This window comes from Camellia sinensis, chromosome 10 (assembly GCF_055761805.1).
Source record: "Camellia sinensis isolate YWXY chromosome 10, ASM5576180v1, whole genome shotgun sequence".
Classification (NCBI taxonomy): Eukaryota; Viridiplantae; Streptophyta; class Magnoliopsida; order Ericales; family Theaceae; genus Camellia; species Camellia sinensis.
This window is the reverse complement of record NC_138970.1, coordinates 127,659,328-127,680,726: the sequence shown is the minus strand read 5'-3', so window position 1 is coordinate 127,680,726 and position 21,399 is coordinate 127,659,328. Positions and strand designations below refer to the sequence as shown.

Genomic DNA, 21,399 nt, shown 5'->3' with positions numbered 1-21,399 from the left:
ACAAAAAAAAATTAAATCTAATTTAAATGAACAGTGAAAGTGTGGTTTCAATCCATACTTACAATAGTGAACAGTGAAACCATGACTTTTGTAAATGAACTTGATTGGCTTAATAATATCTACATCAATATGATTTTAAAATTATATATATGAAAAATATTATGTAAAATAAATATATGAAAAGAGATTTTTCTCATGTTATGTAAAATTTCTGAATTACATCTTCTAAACCAAAACAAAAGAAAAAAAAATAAATTTTAACATGACAATGGCTTTAAAAGCCAATAAAATTTTATAAATCACATTATCACCGAAACAAGGACTGAAACAGTTTAAACGCTATTCTAAATAGCGTTTTATTCACAATTAAAATCGCTATTTTCAATAGCGTTTTATTCAGAATTGAAATCGCTATTTGTAATAGCGTTTTATTTATTAAAGCAATCAGAAAATGAAGCGCTATTCAGAATAGCGTTTTATAATTGAGGTCGGAAAGATAGCAAATGAAGCGCTATTCAGAATAGCGTTTTATAATTGAGGCTAAAATCGCTATTCCAAACAGCGTTTTATTAATTAAACTCGCGATTCACAATAGCACCTTAACTATTCATCAAATTTTGGCCTCCAAACAGTTAAAGCGCGATTCGTAATAGCACTTTAGCTTAGTTTAGGAATTCCATCAAAACTAAGCCTAGTTTAGAAAATAGGAGGCAAAAGAGGCTTAGTTTGGGAAAAGGCCCCTATATGGGTGGTTTAGTTGGTGTTCAGCTCATATCTATTTCACCATACTCACCGCTAGAAATATACCTGTATTTTTAATCTACAATCATTCAAAAAGATTTATCCGTTCAATCTACTCTTGATGGACACTCTTGATGGACACACCACGAGTTCTATAATGATAATTCATGCCATTCAACTTTTGAAAATTAGCGTAAATCATCAGTGAAAAAATCAAATTGCTTAAATAATAATAACAATAGGAAAATTCTACAATACACACCTCCTTTTGTTGAGTGTACCATATGCCCAACTTGTGACAATTATGATATTTAGTTATGACCTATTGTAATGTTAATTATGACTTGATTATAACTCATTGCGATATTGGTTATAATCATTATTTTAATTATAATCTAAAAAGTCTTTGGTTATACCGTACCGTATGTGGTGTTTGGTTATTACCTTTTTTCATTTCTTTTTTTAAGTAATATAACAAAAAAATTTAATTATGATATTTGTAATAATCAACACCACAATGTTATTACTTGCATATGACACATACTCCAAAAAGGCATGTATAGTTGCATGACCCATAACAATAATACGACCAAAGCTTAGCACACATGCAGGACTTTTGCTAATCCATTACTATTACAAGGAGTGAAGAAGAGCAGAGAGACCCTGTAAGCTTGAGAACTTGTCACCATGAGCGTTTACACAATCATCTAATAGGTTAATTACAGTGAAGATGGGTTGATTGCAGATATGCACAGTGATGTAAAAAAAAAAATTCTACTTATAAGTAATTACGTTTCATAATAAATTTAAACTTTCTTATATTTTCCCGTGTTTTTTGCAAAAAAAATTCGGGAGTTTAGTTATCATGCTATCATGAGTCGTACAAGAAAATTAACTTTTTTTGTAACTTCCACCATTTTCAACCTAAACAAACTCAGAAAAAACTTACAGAGTGGCATTATTGCATGTAAAGGAAGATTTAGCACTCCAAACACCCATAATCGTGTCAGCACATTCTGATACATAGCCATGTTAAAATGAATTTGTTGGTATGAACTACAAATCTTCACATCTTGCAATCTTTGTCACGCCACACTCATCATTGTATAATTGGATCTAATCCATAACTCAGCTGCTGAGCATTCTCAACTCTGCCGAAAGGAAATACGATTAGATACAGCTCCCAGAAAGTCATCAGAGTGTAGAATATTTAGTCAAAGGAACGGCACATCAGTGAATAAGCAGAAATGAAAAACAATATCAGGCTCAAGAAACTTGATCTGGTGCTCTATAATATTAAAGTTTTCCTACCCCAAACACAAGTCATGAACAAGTCACATCTAGATGCCTGGTTTCTGTTGTGCTGCATCTATTTTGTACTAACATCCCCTCAGTTGTGAAAGTACCACTAAGTCTAGTCATCCAAACACTGGTATAAATTGAGTGATAAACAGAACTTGTATGGGCTGAACTCTTGCTATGGTGGAAATTGACTACTCGCTATCTATAAATATAGTACAGTTATAAATGGCTACCATAGTTGACTGCTTATGAAGCTGCTGTTCAGGTAACAAAGTAAACCAAATAGAATGGGGTTCCTGAACAGATCAGCAGATGTTGTGGAGACAACGGCCAGCATCAAGTTTTTGTGATTCTTTGCTACCCTATATGCATGCTTCTTGCATGTGCATGAAAGAGGGGAAAACAAGAAGAGAGGGTACGGAGTCTGGAAAACAGGGTATATGAACTTGGAAGGGGGGGGGGGGGGGGGGGGGGTGTGGAAGACTAAAAGATGCACCTCTAGACATAAGGCCCAGGACCCAAGGCCGCACTGCTGAGGACTGGACCAGTTAGCCAGCCCATCAGAAGATTAGGTACAATTTCTTTTAATCCGTGGATTAGTCTGCAATCTGGCTATAAAATAACTAATAATATCGATTAGGAAGAACCTCGGTCTTCATTTTAGAGTGCCCAGAGTTGCTTCAGCATCTGTTTCATAAACATTCCCAAAACCTCCAACCCAAGACACAGCCAATGCATCCCCAACAACTTCAGGCTCTGTCATAACACAGCTACAAGATCTACTGCAAATCTAAAAGCACACTACCAGACTACTTAATGATCTTTGCCCAAATTCCCAATTGGCAATGCATCCTTTAGATGGGAAGGTTCATAAAACAAATCTCAGAGTGCAAGAACCTGTGTTAAAGAGATCTGGCGTAGGCTGTAGAACAAAGGGAGCTTCTAAAATGCACCCATTAACTCACTACATGCATTGTAATCTTTGTACCTTATAAAGAAATACTTGCACCTTAAAAAAATGTGGGTGTAGATAGAAAAGTATGGTGTGTACTTAGAAGAACCCATAACAAAAGAAAAGGAATCCAAAGGGATAGAACGAATTTTAGTAAAAAGGAGATAACAGTAGAAAAGAGCAGTGATTTGTTTTTTGGGTAGTAGGGGAGTAACTGACCCCATACCATCTTACCAAAAGAACAATTTCATAAAGCCGGCAGATAAATTACATGAACTTCTGAAACAATTTGGATTATTTAACAAAATTCTGGCAATCCACTGTCGTAACTTGCGAGAGCCCTTCATGTTGGGTTCTTGAAACAAAAAGCTTGATCTTCAAAGCATTTGGCATCCCCCATAAGCCACCCATTTGAATATGACGTCCAAAAAAATTGTTTTACAGTAAGGCTTTATATAAGATTTAACATTAACGTGGCCATCAAAATTCTATAGCCATTTCAATCCATACTTAAGATAACTGATATAAGACAGAGTAACCAACTATGAAGTACGGATACTTCAAATTGGGTGACGTATCCGTATCACATCCGTATCGGATACCGATACTCCTTGGATACTTGCGGATACGCATTGGATACTTATTAAAAGTATCGCATGCTTCTTAATTAATTTTTCATTAGTTTTCGAGTATCTGATACTCCAAATCACATATTACTTGTTTTACAAAATTAGAATTATAGCATTTCTTGTATAGTATTATAATATAATATAATTGCAAGCATAAATATAAGAATATTTTTCTAATACTTTGCTTCGTTCTTTGATAAGAAGAACATAGTGAGTTAAATAATAGAATTTGTCAAATTGATGTATCCTAATTGTTTCGTGCATATCTCGTATACTAAATAGAAAATAAGGATTAACAAGAGAATATAATAATAGTAAAATTAAATATCAATAAATTAATAAATAAGTAAACTTGAATACAACATTTTTTATTAGTGCTAAAGACACAGAGACAAGTTGTTTATTGTTCTATTCTTGTAATATAAACATAAATGAAATATTTACAAGACCTATTGAAAATTTGAAAGGTAAACAAGCTACTAACTTAAATTAATACTTAATTCTTAAAGATTAGTATTTTGCATTATAAATTACATTGTCGTTTCTCAATATTCTTTAACTTATGTGTAACTCACTACTAAAAAAAAAAAAAACAATATCCAATTAGTACACAATAATGTGTGTTTGAGAGGGGAAAGATTGGATACACACATAACCTTTGGGCATAGTGCACAAAGTGGTTGCCCCGTGATTGAACCCATAACCTCAAGGTTATTAGGCCAAGGTTTTAAAAACACATTTTTCACCAAACGTATCATAGCCGTACCCGTATCTTATTTTTTTAAGTTTTGTTGTAACGTTGTATCAATATCGTATCGTATCCGTATCTCGTATCTGTATCTGTATCTGTATCTGTATCCGTATCCATGCTTCCTAGGTAACCAACAATTGTTGGGGCCCAACTATCAGGCAAGGGGTTGTAACTCAAATCCAACTAGCCAAATGCTTGCACAATTTTGTTTCTCAACTCAAAGTACATGAGCTCAAGTTGGAAACTGGCCCCTTTATTTAACGATTTGGGTTTTAGTGCCTGCAAACTTGTCCAACAGATGGGGGAACATACACAACAACAAAAAGATTTAGCATTTCTGCAATTGTGTGATTCATATTGTATATACCTTTGTCTTACTTTAAGAATTCCAGTATATACATACCTTTGTCTTACTTTTAGTATTCCAGTGCCTATCTGCATTGGGATGCCCATAATGATGCATTCACTTACTCCTTCAATCTTGTCATCCCTCCCATTCACAGAAGCATTGAAAAGATGATCTGCTGTCTTCTCAAACGAAGCCAACATCAATACACTATCTTTCATTTTCTGAATGCCATGTCTTGTGATTCCCAGAACTTCACCCTGATACAATAATCATCATCAAGAAGTTAATCTACAATTATTCTCAAAATGCACATTTAAACTACAGGCCATATTTTAATGTTAGACGATTATTTTCAAGAAATAAAACAAGATACCTTTTCAAAGAAGCACAACTCACCTTAAATGTCATTAGATCAGCCAAAAGCATCATATGTCGTATATCTATGGTCATTCCATGACTTGCCATGGTGTATTTTATCTCTTCGATTATACACTTTCTTGCAGCTTCAATTCCAATTACCTGCCGCACTTCCATAATATGATTACTGGTTGTTTTACATCCATCAATTCCTTCAGTTCCCATAACTGCTTGAAGTCCTGTTCTGAAAGAAGCATGACATATATTAAGGTCCAAAAGCAATTTGAAAATTTTCAATAATTATAAACATGATTGTGAAGTAATTCACATGAAAAATATGACACTATGACAATCACATATACTAGCATAAAAAATATGACACTATGAATGAATTTGGAAGTTCATTAAGTGGTTGTTGTACCATCTTAATGTCTAGTACATGCATGAATTGATTATTGATTCATGTATTTGTAGGCTCATCCCCTCAGTATTTATGGCTTTGGAATTTGTGAACACTATATGTGGTGGCTCATTTGCAACTGAGAAAGTAGAATGAAGACATGGATTAGAGAGAACAAAGACATAAATCAATCTCTCTCTTCCCTTTGTTTTCTTGTTCTCCCTTATTTCTCTCAAATTTGTATGTGTATAGATATATGTATATATGTCTAGATTAGGGTTTGAAGAGAGAAGGGTAAGGTCATCAGTTTTGCCCAACTCTCTTATCTGATTGCCCAAATCAGTTTCGAATAGTGCAGTTTCGAACAATAGCAGTCGGAATTGGATGAAGAAATTTCCAACCCGATCAAGCTGGTATGGATAGTGGCCAATTACAAAGCCGACCCAATCTGACCTGCAAAATAGAACTAAAACATGCATGCAACCTAACATTAATGAAAAACATCGGCTAAACTTGGCAGTGACATACACAATGAGCTGGAATGAAACTAAAAGAGAAAAAAAAAAAAAATTGAAATTCTGAAGATTACAAGCATTACTAAAATAATCAAGTGCTATGAAAAACTAACCCTTCTACAAGCAAGTTGTACTGCTCCTTATTGTCCTTTTTAGTTTTGTTAATCACTGCACGTTCAACTGTGTTTGTGCCCTGTCAACCAAAGACAACCATGTGAAACAAAGTTCAGTCCAAATGATTAAAAATCATTTTTTTTTTCCCACATTGTCTTTAATAACATGAACATTTTCAAAGTTCCAAAAATGAAAATATAGAAAGATTTCTCACCTTCACAACAACTGTTGGGAGCTTATTTTTGAGTGAATGAAGTTCAAAATGAAGCTTACTTTTATCACCAGGTGGAATAATTTCCAGCTTCCTAGCATCCAAGACCTTAATATGCTGCACATAAGCATGTACTTAAGTTGTTATTGAACACAAAAATATTACACGAATTTAAAACTCCTGGGAAGTACTTTTACCTGTTCCTTCAGTTTGATCTTACTTTGCAAAATCTTTTCTTTTACAATCTGTGCATTTATGCAAAGTTGTGAAGCTTGAATTCTTTCCATGTCAAGGGTGACAACAATAGATGCTGACCTTGATGTTATTACAATCCTTACACTTTTCGCAACCTGTGTAACAAGGATATGGTAATATAGAAAATGCACTTATTTAACCAACTGTTAGGGAGAGGCAGCAAACTGTCAAACATTCTCGCAACAACAATGACTTCGTCTAATAAATCAGTAAACAAAAGTGTAACTAACTAATAGTCCAATACTTTTGCTGTAGTTATGAATTGGTATAGAAAAACTAATAAAGAAAACAAGGTACCTCGCCTAGAACTGTTTTCTCCACACGGCCCTTAACCATTCTTGCTGTTTTCAGATTATCATCACATTCAAGTGTTGCTGTAATGATTGGTGTACTAATTTTTTTGGCCGCATTTATAATTTCTTTTATGCGAGGAACTCCAAGTGTGACATCTAACACGGAGTCAAAGGCACACACATTGTAAACCTACGAATTAAATCCCAATGAACCAGGAAATAGAACACCACTAAGTATCCAAAAGGATAGTATCAACTGAAAAAGGATACTCATGCTTGCAACTCCAGCAAAGTGGAAAGTTTTTAAAGTCATCTGTGTCCCTGGCTCTCCAATACTTTGAGCTCCAATTGCACCAATAGCAGTTCCAGATTCAATTCTCTTTAAGTGATAACGAGAGAAGCAAATTTCTGAAAAAACCTACAATGTTGGCAAGAATAGTAAACTAAAATAAGACCAATGTCACAGCAAATATCACAATGGAAAAAAAGAAGACACCTTGAATTTTTTATTTTTGTTTTTTTCAAAAGATAGTGAACATGAACAAACAGCATCCTAAATTGCTAACAGTTAAAAAGAACAGGTTCGCAAAATAAACACTGATACAGCCTACCATTAAAGAAAAATTATTTGCTCACTTCCCAATTTGCAATTTTTTTTATTTTTATTTTTATTTTTTAAAAAAACCTTTAAATATTAATATGATGACATTTCCATATCAAAAATATAATTCTAACTTCACGCACATTTTAACCCTTTGTGAGTCAAGAAAAGTAGCATGAGATTATCAACCAAAACATTTTTGCATCCAAACTGTGTTAGTTCACTTCCGCAATGAAACTTCTTCTGCTTTTCACATGTAAAGGCAATCAATTCAACACCAATTGCACAGAGTCATACACAACTAGTTCTTCTCATTCTTTATTCTCCATTGTTCAACTATTCCTCATTTTCAAACTAAAACCGCTAGCGAATAGATTATTTAGGTTGCAATCAGCCAAAAAAAAAAAACTATAATATATTGTTTAACAGCAGCCATACTATAAGAATTCCATCAGCCAACTGCAAATCTATCACTGTAAGAATGCCGATAGAGAGTCTTGAATGAAAAACAAATCAGATGTTGTACACAGGAAAATTATTGGATTCAATTATGCAAATTTGTCCGCCAGTAGAAAAAATGGTATCTTCTTCAAAAAAAATCACATGGATGGCAAGGATCACTGCATGTGGACAATTACAAGAAAAAAGGGATTTGATTGCTTCTAGTACGGAATAAGTCAATCATTCAATTTGGTAAATTGGGGCAGATGCCTGCCCTAAGTAACCAATTCAGCTAGTAAAGCGGAAGTGAAAACAGGAGCAGGGGTAGAACAAGAGCGCAAAAGCATCAATTTAAAAGATGTTGGGTGTGAGAGTACCTCCAAAGCATATATATTAATGTAAATTAATATTTGGGCAAAATGCAGTTTACCTCCTTGTCATTTAAAAATTGCCAATTAGCCTCCTTGTGATTTTGGCTATTTTTGCACATTGCCCCCTTGATGTTACTAAATCCGTTTAAAATGACAGAAAGTGTTCCACATGTGCCAAAAATGAGAGTTGACATTAAAAAAAAAAATAAATACAAGTCAAAGTCAAAATGCAATGTTAAATGACAAGAATGCCCTTCACTTTCATCTTCTTTCCCAATCAATATGAAACCCAAACTTTAGTCCTAACCCTAACCTTCTTCCTCCACAAGCCACCGCTCACCACCCTATCCTCATCACCAAGTACCTCCCGGCGCCCCTCTCTTCCTCCCCAGCCCTGCCACTCTCGCAACCCCCTTCCCTTTCACCTTTACAACCTACCCCTCGCCGTGTTTGATGAGGATCAGTTTGTATTTGCCAAAACCCCTCATGATGTCTCCAGAACTTTTTGCCACATGAACTCACCGTTTAGTGTATTTACACACACACACACACACACATATATAAGTATGCATATACACAATGTATATGTATTGTGTATATGTTTAATTAAAAATGTAATTAAATTAGAATTTTGATTTTGAAGTTAAAAATTAGAATATAAAATTTAGATGTTTGGGGTCTACTTAAGATTTAATTTGTGTATATGTTTAATTAAAAATGTAATTAAATTAGAATTTTGATTTTGAAGTTAAAAATTAGAATATAAAATTTAGATGTTTGGGGTCTACTTATGATTTAATTTGTTAATATGTGATCAAGATAGAAAATTATACATATTAGAGAAGAGACAGAGAATATAACATATGGGTATTCAGGTAATTTTCTATCTACCATCAACAGAGTTAGTTTTGCAATTTAGTCCAAAACCATGAGGGAATTTTTTGCCTATTTTTAAACAAGGGAAAGGGCTCCAAGGCTAAACAACATGGGAGTAAATAGAGTATTATTAATAATAGTTGGAAGAATGATATTATTTGAGAACATATTTAACTCCCTTAAAAAATGTTACAAACATAGAAAGCACAAGTAAGATTGGTATAGTGGTTGACTAAGAGGCATAGACACATGGCACGATACGGATACAGACATGTTGACATGGCAATTTTCAAAAAATGCTAGACAAAATCATACTCAAAATTAGTATTAACTACATACAAACAAAAAACCAATTTGATGAAAAATGAAATTTTGGCACTAAAATGGTTACGACTAATTAAATACTGCTGGAAGCTTTAGGAATTGTGTTTGGAACTGAAAATTTAAGAGAAATTCCCAGTTCATATACATTTTAAAGCCAACTTTCATTGAGAAAATTAAACCTTATGTGAAGAGTCAAGTCTCTCTGACTTGAACTTCCGACCTTTTTGGTGAATTTGTCCCTATAAGGTATTCACATGCAGTATGAAATGCAGTTAAATGGAAAAACTACTCATACTTTTCATATCAAGCAACCCAAAAATTTGTTATAAAAAACAAACCTTAATTGAATTTAGCAAAAGCTAGGAAATATTTTGAGTGATGTTGTGCACATCATAATGTATGGGTAGATGGTGCTTTCTTTTTAATGAAATTTACTAGTTAAATAAAATAAAAAATTAAAAAAATGATGTTGTGCATATCCTCTTTATGATAATATTCAAGCACAAAAAAAATTTAAGAAGATAATATGGTGATGATACCCAAGAATAACAATTTTCCCCATTGTCAAAGGTACCTCCATTCCACAATTCCACAACTCAACATATTTAGGAAGATTTTGGAGTTACTTATCTCTTTGAGGCATTTCTTGCATATTAGGTCAATTAACGTGGAGGAGAATAGTTGGCCAATGTCCCCAAAGAAGGGCTCTTTCAGTTGGTACAAGCCGCTACATTTTACAATTTTCTCCATGTTTTCTCTATTCTTTCCATTAGCTTGTTAGTCTTCCAGCGATGATCTGCCATAATCTTTCCCACATACACTTCCTTGAAAAGACTACAAATTCCAAAATTTGAGCCTAGGATGGTTCACAAGCATCTGAGAACCAACTACACAAAATAAATAGAAACAAACTTTGCACCTTGAAGCACAACATCTCCTTACCATTGGAAGTCCTCTTATTCTGTTCCCTCCAAATAATCCATATTAGAGCAAACATAACCAAGTTCCATGCCCTTCTCCTTTTCCCTACCTTTGCTCTATTCCACGAGTAAAAAAGATCCAGCATCTCATTTGGGAAGACCCAATCCACACCAACCAACAAGGACCAAAGAGCACAAATCTCTAGCTACCTCACAATGTACAAGTAGATGACTTACCAACTCCCCATCCTTCTTACACAGCAAAATTTACTTGAATCTATCTTCTTCTTCGTGTTCTAAGGTGTCGATGGTACAAATCTCCACACGTGCCACTATCCAAGCAAGCAACTTCACCAATCTTTAATTCTTCACCTTTGACTAAGACCCTCAAATTCCTCACTTAAGATCCACTTAACAATATTAAAATTTCAAATTATTCCACTCTTAGTGAGCAAGAATACAAGTGACTTACCAAAAATAAAACTACTTGCAAAAAAAAAAAAAAAAAAAAGGTACCCTTCTTCCATCCATTTGACCAAACCAAAACTAGTGTAGATTCATTGTATGCTTCAAAATTAGCTTCTCCTATTACCTCTGTCTTTCACACATGTATACACAGTTTGTTTCAAATTTATAAATTTCATCATTTCTAGCCTTCTGCAAATTTCGTGACATTCAATTATTGTCTCATTAAGGTTTGGACTAAATTCAATCCATGGTCTAGTCTCCTTCCGATTTTCCTGAGGCAAGGGACTGCATCTTTACAAGCTAATCTTATAAGCATTGTCAAGAAATCAAGGAAATCACCAAACATCCTCCTCCTCGGAAAAGAAAAGGAAGGAAAATTAGGAACCATTATCTAACATGTCTAGTATGCAGACCAGGTGTACAGGAAGATCCACACAAATTAAATAGCTTCATATCTGATTTGTAAACTATTGGTGAACATTCAGACAACATTTTCATTGAGAGACTGCATTTGGAACCAAATAACGAACACTAGATGATTATGGCACAATTGATCTACACAATGGAACTTGTCAAGGTGACAAGATGAGATGTAAGTGGTTAGAGATCACATTATGGACCATCACTGAAAGTGATAAACATTTCAAAAATAAACCATTTTCTTTCTTGTAGTGAGTATATTTTTTTATATCTAGGCTCAATTATACAGAAGAAGTGAACAATTTTAAACTTGTGACGTACAATTTTAAACTACCGAGTATAATTTCAATATCACGACTCACAAGTGAACAATTTTGATAACTAAGCTCGATTGCACATATTGTGGGAGATAACATCATAAAATTAAGGTAGGATGAACCAAGTGGAGGGATGTTTCAGGTCTCTTGTCTAATTTAAGCATACCCATGAGATTATCAGGAAAATTTTACCAAACAACTATAAGATCAGCCGTGCTTTATAGTACAAAAATGTTGGAAATGGAACATTGTAATAACTGTGTATTTCACTGGTTAGTGGGAAAAAGGCTGCAATCACAAACATGAACAAGAAGGTTCTAGAAGCTGTGACACAGCAATGGTGATAGATGAATGAGTGACAAATATTGTAAAGAGAGCAACTTACTTGCATCTATTGGTGAGTGCTTGGTTCAACCATTATAGGGGAGGAAAAATGAAACCGAAAATCATGCAAAATTATGAAGTAGATCTTAATCATATTGAAAAGATCCCCCACCTAAAAAACCCGTCAGCTCCAGTTTTCCAACTCAATTGGAATGACTCTATCCAGGATTTTTGTGATTTATTTTTGTTTTGATAAGTAAGATTTTTATGAGTTTACGATAGAGTTTCTAAGATCTAAGATTATCAAAAGACAAGTCAGGTCAGAAATTTAGTTCCTCCAAAATATGCCAAAGGAGACATTCAATCCAACCCATTTTAACAATTAGATCGATTCTTGATGTCAATTATTTGTTTAAAAGAATGCATTACATGTAAATAGAAAAGTAAATGTGTAAAAAAGTGAGTTACACACACCACTGTGATCCAGAATTGATGTTTGAAACACAACCAAAAATAATAATAAATTACAATGTTCCACAAAAGTCAATAATATTTAAAAAAAAAAAAAAAAAAAAAACTATTGCTATATTTGTTTCACTAAAGAATGCAAGAAAAAAAAATGAAATTCCTTGAAAATGCCAAATTTTGCTTTGTTGCTTTTCAAGAAAACCTAAACATCTAGAGGGATTAAAAGATTTTTAAGAAAATGGAAAAAATTTGGAAAAAACATCCCATATTTTGGTTTAGAAGTTGTTTTCCATATGAATAGAATAGCTAATATTTAGGTCAAACGTTTAAAAAAGAATCCAAATCTCAACAATCTCTCTCTCAATGCCCTTATATGTTATGTTTCCACGTGACTTTTTCACTCTCTCATGACTAGTAAAACCCACATCCAACTATAAAAACAAAATAAAACAAAGCAAAAAATAGAACCATTGAACCATTGAACCTTCTAAATTATCATTAGGGCTGTATTGATGAATGTTCAATGATTAACAACAAAAGAAAATAATAGATTTCCAATTATCATAAAACCCATAGTCTACTTACCCAAAAAAATAAAACCCATAGTCTTCTTGTCTATAATTTACTCTTTTTTCACAAAGATAAAAGGACAATTGCATGTTTCTTCATTTGATCTATGTGATTACTCAACTAAAAAAAATGGTACAGCCAGTTTAGTATCTATGTGATATTAATTTAAACATATATTTTATCAAAGAAATTAGACATAAAAATATTTCTCTACAAAAAAATTAATAATAAAAATAATAAAAAATTGTGTTCGGTACCATACAAAAGAAAATCCGAAAAAATGTTTTTGTTAATCTAAGATGTTACCCAAAAAATTTTCTAGAAGAATTAATTTCTTGAGAAACAGAACCTGAAAGCATTTATTTAGAGTAAGGAAGTCATCAAGGAAAAAGTGAAACTAGCCAAAAAAACAGATAGGGTTAACATATTAAATACCTGTAGCTGCCTGGAAGTAACACCAGATATATTTTGAGCAACATTTTCAAGAATATTGCAATTTTCTCCCTCAACTTGCTCATCATCCAATTTGAGTGCTTTTCTTGTCCTTTTTAATCTTCTACTGCATTCTTGAATAAATTCAGACAATGACTCTTTGAAGGCATCAGAGCAACCTCCATCAGGAGTCATGTCATATTTTGAGAGCCTTTCATTACTCAATTTGAGAATTTCTGACGAAGAGGAGCTTTTTTGTTCTCCAGGAGGACATGTAGCCTGTAAAAAGGATGCAAATCAACACATTTTCATGTTCAATCTCCACAAAAAAACTAGTACAAAGACACAAAGAAAGGCTCATACCTTGACTTTCAAAAGTAATCTCTCAAAATTCAAGGGAACTCCACCTTTCCCTTCCATTTGTGACGGATCCATACCATCATCACCATAAATGAATTGAACTATACATCCGCTAGCATTTCGTACTGTGTTATCGTATTGAATGGATAGGTCCTCCAAAGCTTTAATCAGCCTACGAGACATATACCCTGTATCAGCTGTTTTAACCTGCAGTAATTAAAAAAATCCAATAACCATATGCTTTGAGAAAATTTACTTTTATGCTATTGAAAAGGTTGAAGAATTGAACATTAAATTAAAAGCAAACACATTCCACTACTAGTAGAAAATATTCTTACATTTTATAGGTAAAACAAAAAGCTGCAGATTAGTAACAGATTCTAGGGTTAGGATTGAAAAAGATTGAAGAAGAGGGAAAACTAGATTTGGTTGATTTTTTGAAGTTAGGATAGGTCACAGTATTTCTGGTAGGAGCTGCAGAAATTCACTAGATATCAACTACTTTATGGCATTATGGTGTGGATTAATGGCCAAAGGGTAGAGGAAAGGACTGGGATTGTTTTAGGCTTGATTATTACAGTTTGAGTTGAAAAGGGGACTTTTCCAGGGCTCTGAATAGTTACCCGAGAATACTGTTTTTTGAACAAAGAAGAAACAAGAAGAGGGGAACAAGAAAACTCTCTAGGAATCCAAATTAGAATTCTTTATGAATAACCTCCAAAGGCAAGATTGCACGAAGTACTACACAGCCATAAACGCCTCACACAAATTCTCTAAAACTCAACTCTGTAGAATCAAAGAACTACATAATATTTCTAGGTTATTTTGTTCTATTAATTATACTAGGAGTGTAGAACAATAACTCCAAAATTAGAAAATTAAGAAATTTTGACAAGAATAAGTTAAACCAATTAAAGATTTCATATAACAAAATAACATAATTAGACCCCGCAGAAGCAGCTCAAGTCTAGCATGTAAAAATATTAAAACACCAATGATACCTAAAACCAAATAAAAAGTTCAAAAACCTATCTAGCAACAATACAAGAAATAAGGCTCAAATTGACCCTAAACATAATTACGCAATGTTCAAAATGTACTTCATATGAAATTTTAAATTTACCCCTTTTCTTTCCATGCTCATCATTCCCCCCCACAATAAAAAAGAAAAACTCATCCTCGAGTTGAAGCAACGAAAAGAAAAATGGGCCTGACTTTTCCAACAATCCATTGATTTTGAACTAGTTTGGAATAACAAATTAAATGGTTGGAATGTCTAGGAAGTCAAGGGCATCCTCATTCTTTTCACTATCGGCCTATGTTTTTGTCGTTTTCTTTGACTTCCTCAACTTTAGAATATTGCTTGTAGCATTCCTTTATGCTTTCTTCAGCTGCAAATCAATCTAGATGCTGTTAGGTCTATCATTATGGCCATCATGCTCTATTATGCCTTCCGCAAGTGCTTTGTTTCCTTAAGAACAATATGCTGCCTCCCATCATTAACTTCAGGAGGATGAAAAGTAGGCTGAATAGGTAACAAAAGCTAACTTGTCATTTTGATCTATCAAGGTGGAATCTCCCTATTCTTGTAGTTGATGGTGATGAAGGAAAGCATCAAATAAAGATTTTAGGTGTAGTAGATGGAGTCGGGTACGAGTATCGGGTACGGTTGCACGTCCAAGCGTCATACCTTCATAAACTTAAATTCCAAAATGAAAAATCTAGAAATCCCCTATATATTGATTTGTGATTATGTATCAATTTTAAATAGTTAATACCAATCCCAATCAAAAAATTAAAGACAAATCGACACAAAGATTTTACGTGGAAAAACCACAATTGGAGCGCCTCCAATTGTGATAAAAAAATCACGGGCAACAACCACAAAACAATCCACTAAGAAGATATAAAGGAATTATACAAGTGTACTCTCAATTACCTAACAAATCCACGCCCGAATTGAACCGACCACTAGGTGCCTCTTCCAACCCCATCTTCACCTCGGAATTGTCTTGTCCAACGTTGAATCTACAACGCCGATGAGCCACTCTAGAACCCACCAAAGCTTCAGGCACAAATTCCCCGGAACACACCGAAGAGCAACTCTTTCTTTTGTATTGAACGAAACAAACAATCCTTTGATGTATACTTTTCAAACCATGAGTTAAACTCAAATAAACATCAAAGAAACTAGCAAAGAGGCTCCAGATATAAACTCTAATATCCAAGAAGAAGATATGGAAGTCGTAACCCTAAAAACAGATGAAACCACATATTTATAGAAAACTGATCCGCGATCTCCTCTCGAGCGCAAGAATGGCCGCTCGAGCGGACCTTGCTCGAGCGGAGGAAAGTTTGCTCGAGCATAAAATCCCAACTTCCAGTACTTTTGCAGACAGGTCAAACTTTTGGAACCAAACGTTCTCCGCTCGAATGCACACACGAACGCTCGAGCGGACAAGCAACTTCGAATGCATTTTTGCATTTTGCTTTGGGGGCAGGGGGTACTGCCCCTTGACCCCGCTTGGGCGCTACCCCAGACCCGCTATGGGGCGCTGCCCACTGGACTCCCGCAAGCTTACCGGGCAGCTCGATCCCCGACATAGTCAGTGAAGTGGCAAACATGAAAGAATAAACTTCTGAAACATCTCTACAAGGCGCAATTCGGGTTGGATTCGCATCTAAAACTCAGTCTCACATATATAAAAGATCGAATACAATTAAAACTGAAAGGAGTTTTGTCAAACGAGATTGCCAAGAATAAAAACCTAACACAAGATATTCGGATATGTATCCAAAATAGGATATGGTACGGGGACTCGTTGTGGACACACAAATATATTACATATGATATAATATTTTTAGATAAGATGTTGTAAATTATGTATAAATGTACTTGAAATTGAATACAATTTAGAAAAAAACGTAGAATTTATCTCACATCTATGTTAGAGGTTATTAATGTTCCTTTTGTAGCAAATGTGAGTTTCTTATTCTTCAAACATTGTAAAAAGTTGGAGGATCTAAGTGTCAAAATTGGGTACAGATGTCAAACACCATATTCCACACCCTTATCCTTGTCATATCTGATGGACATGAGTACTTCGGGAGAAATAGAAGAGTCCATGTAACATACTAGTCTCCAGAGACTAAAAGCAAGAAACTCACTGCAAAATTTTCTTCCATGGCGCTAAATTTACCCTTCAAAGCTCCAAAATCTTGCTTTGGCACTTTTAATTCCATATATATATATATTTGGGAAGGCATCAAATTTGAATGAAAGCCCGTCATTGATAACCATGGTGGGAAGTAAAGAATAGATTTAAGGAAAGTACTTGGATCTTTTGCAGCAGAAAAGCAGGTTGTTCCAGGATTCAGAACAACTAAGAAGCATGGACACGGACACAGAACACAACACATGACACAACACATGGGGGTCAAGCGCAGAATAATTTAAAAAAATGCAAAACACAACAAGTGACTCAACAATTTTAAAAAGCACAAACCACAACACATTGGGGTCAAGCACACAATATATGGCTCATGTCTTTACAGTATAACATGAATTGCAACTGTTTAAAGGAGTACGAATTAATAAGTACAAATTCACATTGTTCCTCGTTTATCAATAAATTTTATTTTGTTCAAACTTGTTATGTGTTTTGTGTGTTTAAGTGATAGACGTGTGTCTCTCAAGTGTCCGAAAGTGTCCAAGCCTAAAATAAATTTAAAAAATAATAAGACACATTGGGGTGTGTGTCCGACAATCAGGAGGGATCAGACAAGTGCTTGAAAGTGCCAGATAAATGTTGAACACAAACACACTACTTTCTTAAAAAAGTTTGCTTATTAGCTAAATAAATAGTGAACAAAGAAGAAAAGAAGAGAATGCTCTAAAAATCCCACCAAGAGCTCCTTAGGCTTAACCCACTAAGGTAATGTTGCACAAAGCTACACAAACTTCATACAAATTCTTTAGAATTGAACTCATAGAATAGAAGAATTACATAGATATTTATAGGTTGCTGGTTTCTCCTAATGAAGCTACAACTATGACTCCAAAATTAGGAAATTAAAAACTTTGACAAAGTCCATATAGGACCCAATAACAAAATTTGTCCCATAAGAAAAACTCACAGCCCATGGGGCGCTTCTTCCAAACATGATTTCCTTTTAGTGCACACCTTTTTGGCTTGGAAATCAACTTCCGAACAAAACTTTTTGGCCCGAAAATCAGATTCCGAACAAAATTATTTGGTCCGGCTGTATCTTTGGTTCGAAAGTAGATTTCCGAACAAAACTCATTGGTTCGGAAATTGATTTTAACCAAATAATTTTATTTGGTAATCAACTTCTGAACCAAAAATTCGAACTTGACGTGTGGAAATAGAAGCTCCTCAGTCCATGTCCAGCAATATACAGAATTACCAAAATACCCTTGGAAATTAAAAGTTTAAAGCTAATAAAATGTCAAAAATTGTCTAACATCATTCTGTTTATAAAATACATAGAAATAAAGGCTCAAATTGACCGTAAACGTGATGAAATAAAGCACAAAAGATGCTCCATGAGATATTCCAGATTTGTTCCTCTTGCATCATTGACTCTATGTTAAAACCTACCATCACCTACTCCACCTACTACACCTACCACCACCTACTACCACCTACTACACACCTACCACTACCACCTACTCCACTACATCTCCTATATAAGGAGCCCCTCACCATTTGTAAAATATAACATACATCAATCAATAATACAATCAATTTTATACATTGAATTTTAACATGGTATCAGAGCCAGGTTAACAACCTAGTCATTCTGCTTCACCGGCGGGCGGCAGCCTCGCCTTGGCCGCCCGCCGGACCTCTACACATAACTTCACTCCGCTGCCACATTTCTTGCTGCTGGAGTTTTGTACTCATCCCCGTGACCTCTGATGTGCATCCTTAAATTAGCATCTCTCTTGAATCCCTTTCCACATATCATACAGAAATGGGTATGAGTTTTGTTCAATCTTGCAACTACCAGCTAGATCAACATGGTTGGACTGATCAGAAACTTTTCTTCCACCAATATTTTGTTGCACATCACTGCCGTTTAAATTTGGCCCAGAAGGAAATATGACTCCACCAAGCTGCCCAAACTGGGTGATTGAAGGATTTGTGTAGCGGGTTTGCTTCACAGATGGGAGAAGACTACCTGCAGTGGAAATTAGTTGAACAATAATCGAAGTGAGATCAGCAGTGATAAGCTGTTGTTGCTGAGACACAAGTTCATCAGAGCGAGTCACAACTTGGCCTCTCCGGCTAACAACTAGATGCACCAAATCCTGGAGTTGATGGATCTTTTGTTCGAGGAATGAGAGGTTGTTTAGCATCGCTCGTGGATCCCAATCTTGGATTCTACTAGAATCACACATTTCATTCCTCTCTCTCTCTCTCTTCTCTCTCTCTCGGCATCGAGTCACCAAAGTCTCCTCCTCTGTAGCTTCGGCGACACCACCGCAGCACCGTCCTCCCGCTTTCCTTCCGTCTCGCCGGAAAACCAGCTCCACCGCAAGTGCTCCAAACCGCCTGCGGAACTCCGGCATACACCTCCCCGGCCCTCTGCTTGGATCGCATCAGGAAACTTGCTGACAACTGCACTGGCCTTCACGGTTTCCTTGTTTTCCACGCTGTTGGTGGTGGTACTGGTTCTCGTCTTGGATCGCTTCTTTTGGAACGTCTTTCTGTTGACTATGGCAAGAAATCACAGCTCGGTTTCACTGTTTATCCCTCACCGTGGAGCCCTATAACCGTGTCCTCTCAACCCACTCTCTCTCTCTATTTTCCTTTTGGCAGTTTGAAGGGATTATTGTGGGTTTCGCAAACCTCGTCTGCGGGCTGTGTGTAGGAATTATTGGCAGCAGCTGTGCATTATCTGATGCCCAGAACTCATCACTTTTTTGTGAAGATTCTTGTGCTTGCAATCTTTGGTAGTGCCCTCGGGTTGTTTGGAGTAATAGTCGAAATAATCATGTCGGCTCCAGCAACAAGAAAAGGCAGACTGCATTACCTTTTTCTCTCTCTTCTTTTTGGCAGTTTGCAAACACATGGGCATGTCCCTCCGCCCATGCTCCCATCATTTTCCTTTTTCATATATATTATTATTCCGCCACATAATACCACTTTCTTAATTTCTTCATTTATTCTATACTTTAATAACTTGAATGGCCTCACTTTTCCACCACCTCCTTTTTTTTTTCTACCCAATATTTTTGTCCCACCGCCCACTCCATGCAATCCTTTTTTTTATTATTATTATTCTTATTACTCCGAGTTCCATCCCTCTCATCCATTATATTTTATGTTCTATATATATCTATATGTATGTACATTCCAACCACTTCTGATTTTTCAACATTTTCTTTTATTTTCTTTCCACAAAACAAACCCAACACACAAGAAAACAAAAAAAAAAAAACAAAACAAAACAAAACACCACAACAAAACAAACACCAAAACATTTGTTTTCTTTTCTGCAGACGGCCACCCACCGACTTCACTTCCACTACTCTGCCGCCGGTCTCTTCTTTTTGCCTCCGTCCTGGGCAGTCCTTGACGGTGCTGCCTCCGTGTTTCCCACTCCACTGGGCACGATCACTACTCCCTACTCCTCCACTGCAGCATATGGCGGACCTCCAAATCGGAACATCACGGTGGCCTTCCGCTTCAGCTCCTTATTTTCCGCCTTTAGCACACTTATCCCTGCTCGCGCATCCTTATACATGCGTTGGAGCAGAGCCAGTTGGGCGTTTAACTGCTGCACCTCATTTGTCCTACTCTGAAGCCGGTGCGACAAGTTTGTGACCGCCGTCATGGTCTCCACACATGACTTCAAAGTATACTGGTTGGCCTCAATATCAGTTTGCACCGCCATTTTTTGCTCCACAGACCGCATCGGAAAGTTCAACGGAGCAAAACCAGAGGTGTTTGGTTGAGGTTCACTGGCCACCGCACCAGTTATTTCTCTTGTGGACTCGTTCAGGTCTGGAAAGAGCGTGAGCAGACCACGGGAAGAGGAGGCCATGTTCTGGGTAGCTGGATGGGAAGAAGAGGCTATGTTTTTGGGTTGCTGAGTGTTTCAGCGAAGCAGCGATTTCCGACTGGTACTTTCAGAGAAGGATTGGTTACAGAGTGTTTACAGAGTATTTCAGAATGCAAATGTTCGGCGGTTTCAGACTGGTTTGCACAGCCTCCGCCTCAACCTTGGTTAAATAGCCAAGGCAGACACGCGCATCATGCGTCGCTCGGCGCTCGACGACAACATGGGCGCTCCTTTTGATGGCACGCCTTTTGATGGCACGCCTTTTTATAGATTGGGCACGCCTTTTGATGGCACGCCTTTTGACAGATTGGGCACACCTTTTGAGGGTGCGACTTTTTAGGAGTCCGACAAGATTCTGTAAACTGTCCCGACATTGATTCCGGTTAGCTCCTTCATGGGTCCGACAAGACTCTGTAAACTGTCCCGACATTGATTCCGGTTAGTTTCTACAAGGGTCCAGCAAGACTCCGTAAACTGTCACAACATTGTCTGCTACAACGGTCCGACATGACCCCATAAACTGTCTTCTACATCGGTCCGACACGA

General features: G+C 35.9%; 1 protein-coding gene across 2 annotated transcripts in view; it reads right to left on the bottom strand.

The window, feature by feature from the left end:
* Positions 1 to 1,519: 1,519 nt before the first annotated feature.
* The window catches only part of NRPC1 (nuclear RNA polymerase C1), an 83,995-nt gene continuing 64,115 nt past the window's right edge, over positions 1,520 to 21,399 (bottom strand). Inside the window, exons 18-27 of one of the 2 annotated variants that reach the window (XR_014342563.1) lie at positions 13,765 to 13,968; positions 13,405 to 13,680; positions 7,140 to 7,287; positions 6,874 to 7,025; positions 6,519 to 6,671; positions 6,325 to 6,438; positions 6,110 to 6,189; positions 5,121 to 5,320; positions 4,779 to 4,981; positions 1,520 to 1,892 (exon numbers count right to left, since the gene is read on the bottom strand). Coding sequence is in view for 1 of the 2 variants with exons in the window: in XM_028216027.2 (XP_028071828.2) it covers positions 1,841 to 1,892; positions 4,779 to 4,981; positions 5,121 to 5,325; positions 6,110 to 6,189; positions 6,325 to 6,438; positions 6,519 to 6,671; positions 6,874 to 7,025; positions 7,140 to 7,287; positions 13,405 to 13,680; positions 13,765 to 13,968 (1,587 nt within the window). In the remaining variant the exon portion in view is untranslated. Of the gene's footprint in view, positions 1,893 to 4,778; positions 4,982 to 5,120; positions 5,326 to 6,109; positions 6,190 to 6,324; positions 6,439 to 6,518; positions 6,672 to 6,873; positions 7,026 to 7,139; positions 7,288 to 13,404; positions 13,681 to 13,764; positions 13,969 to 21,399 lie in introns of both variants that reach the window. The other variant, XM_028216027.2, reaches the window with a different exon arrangement.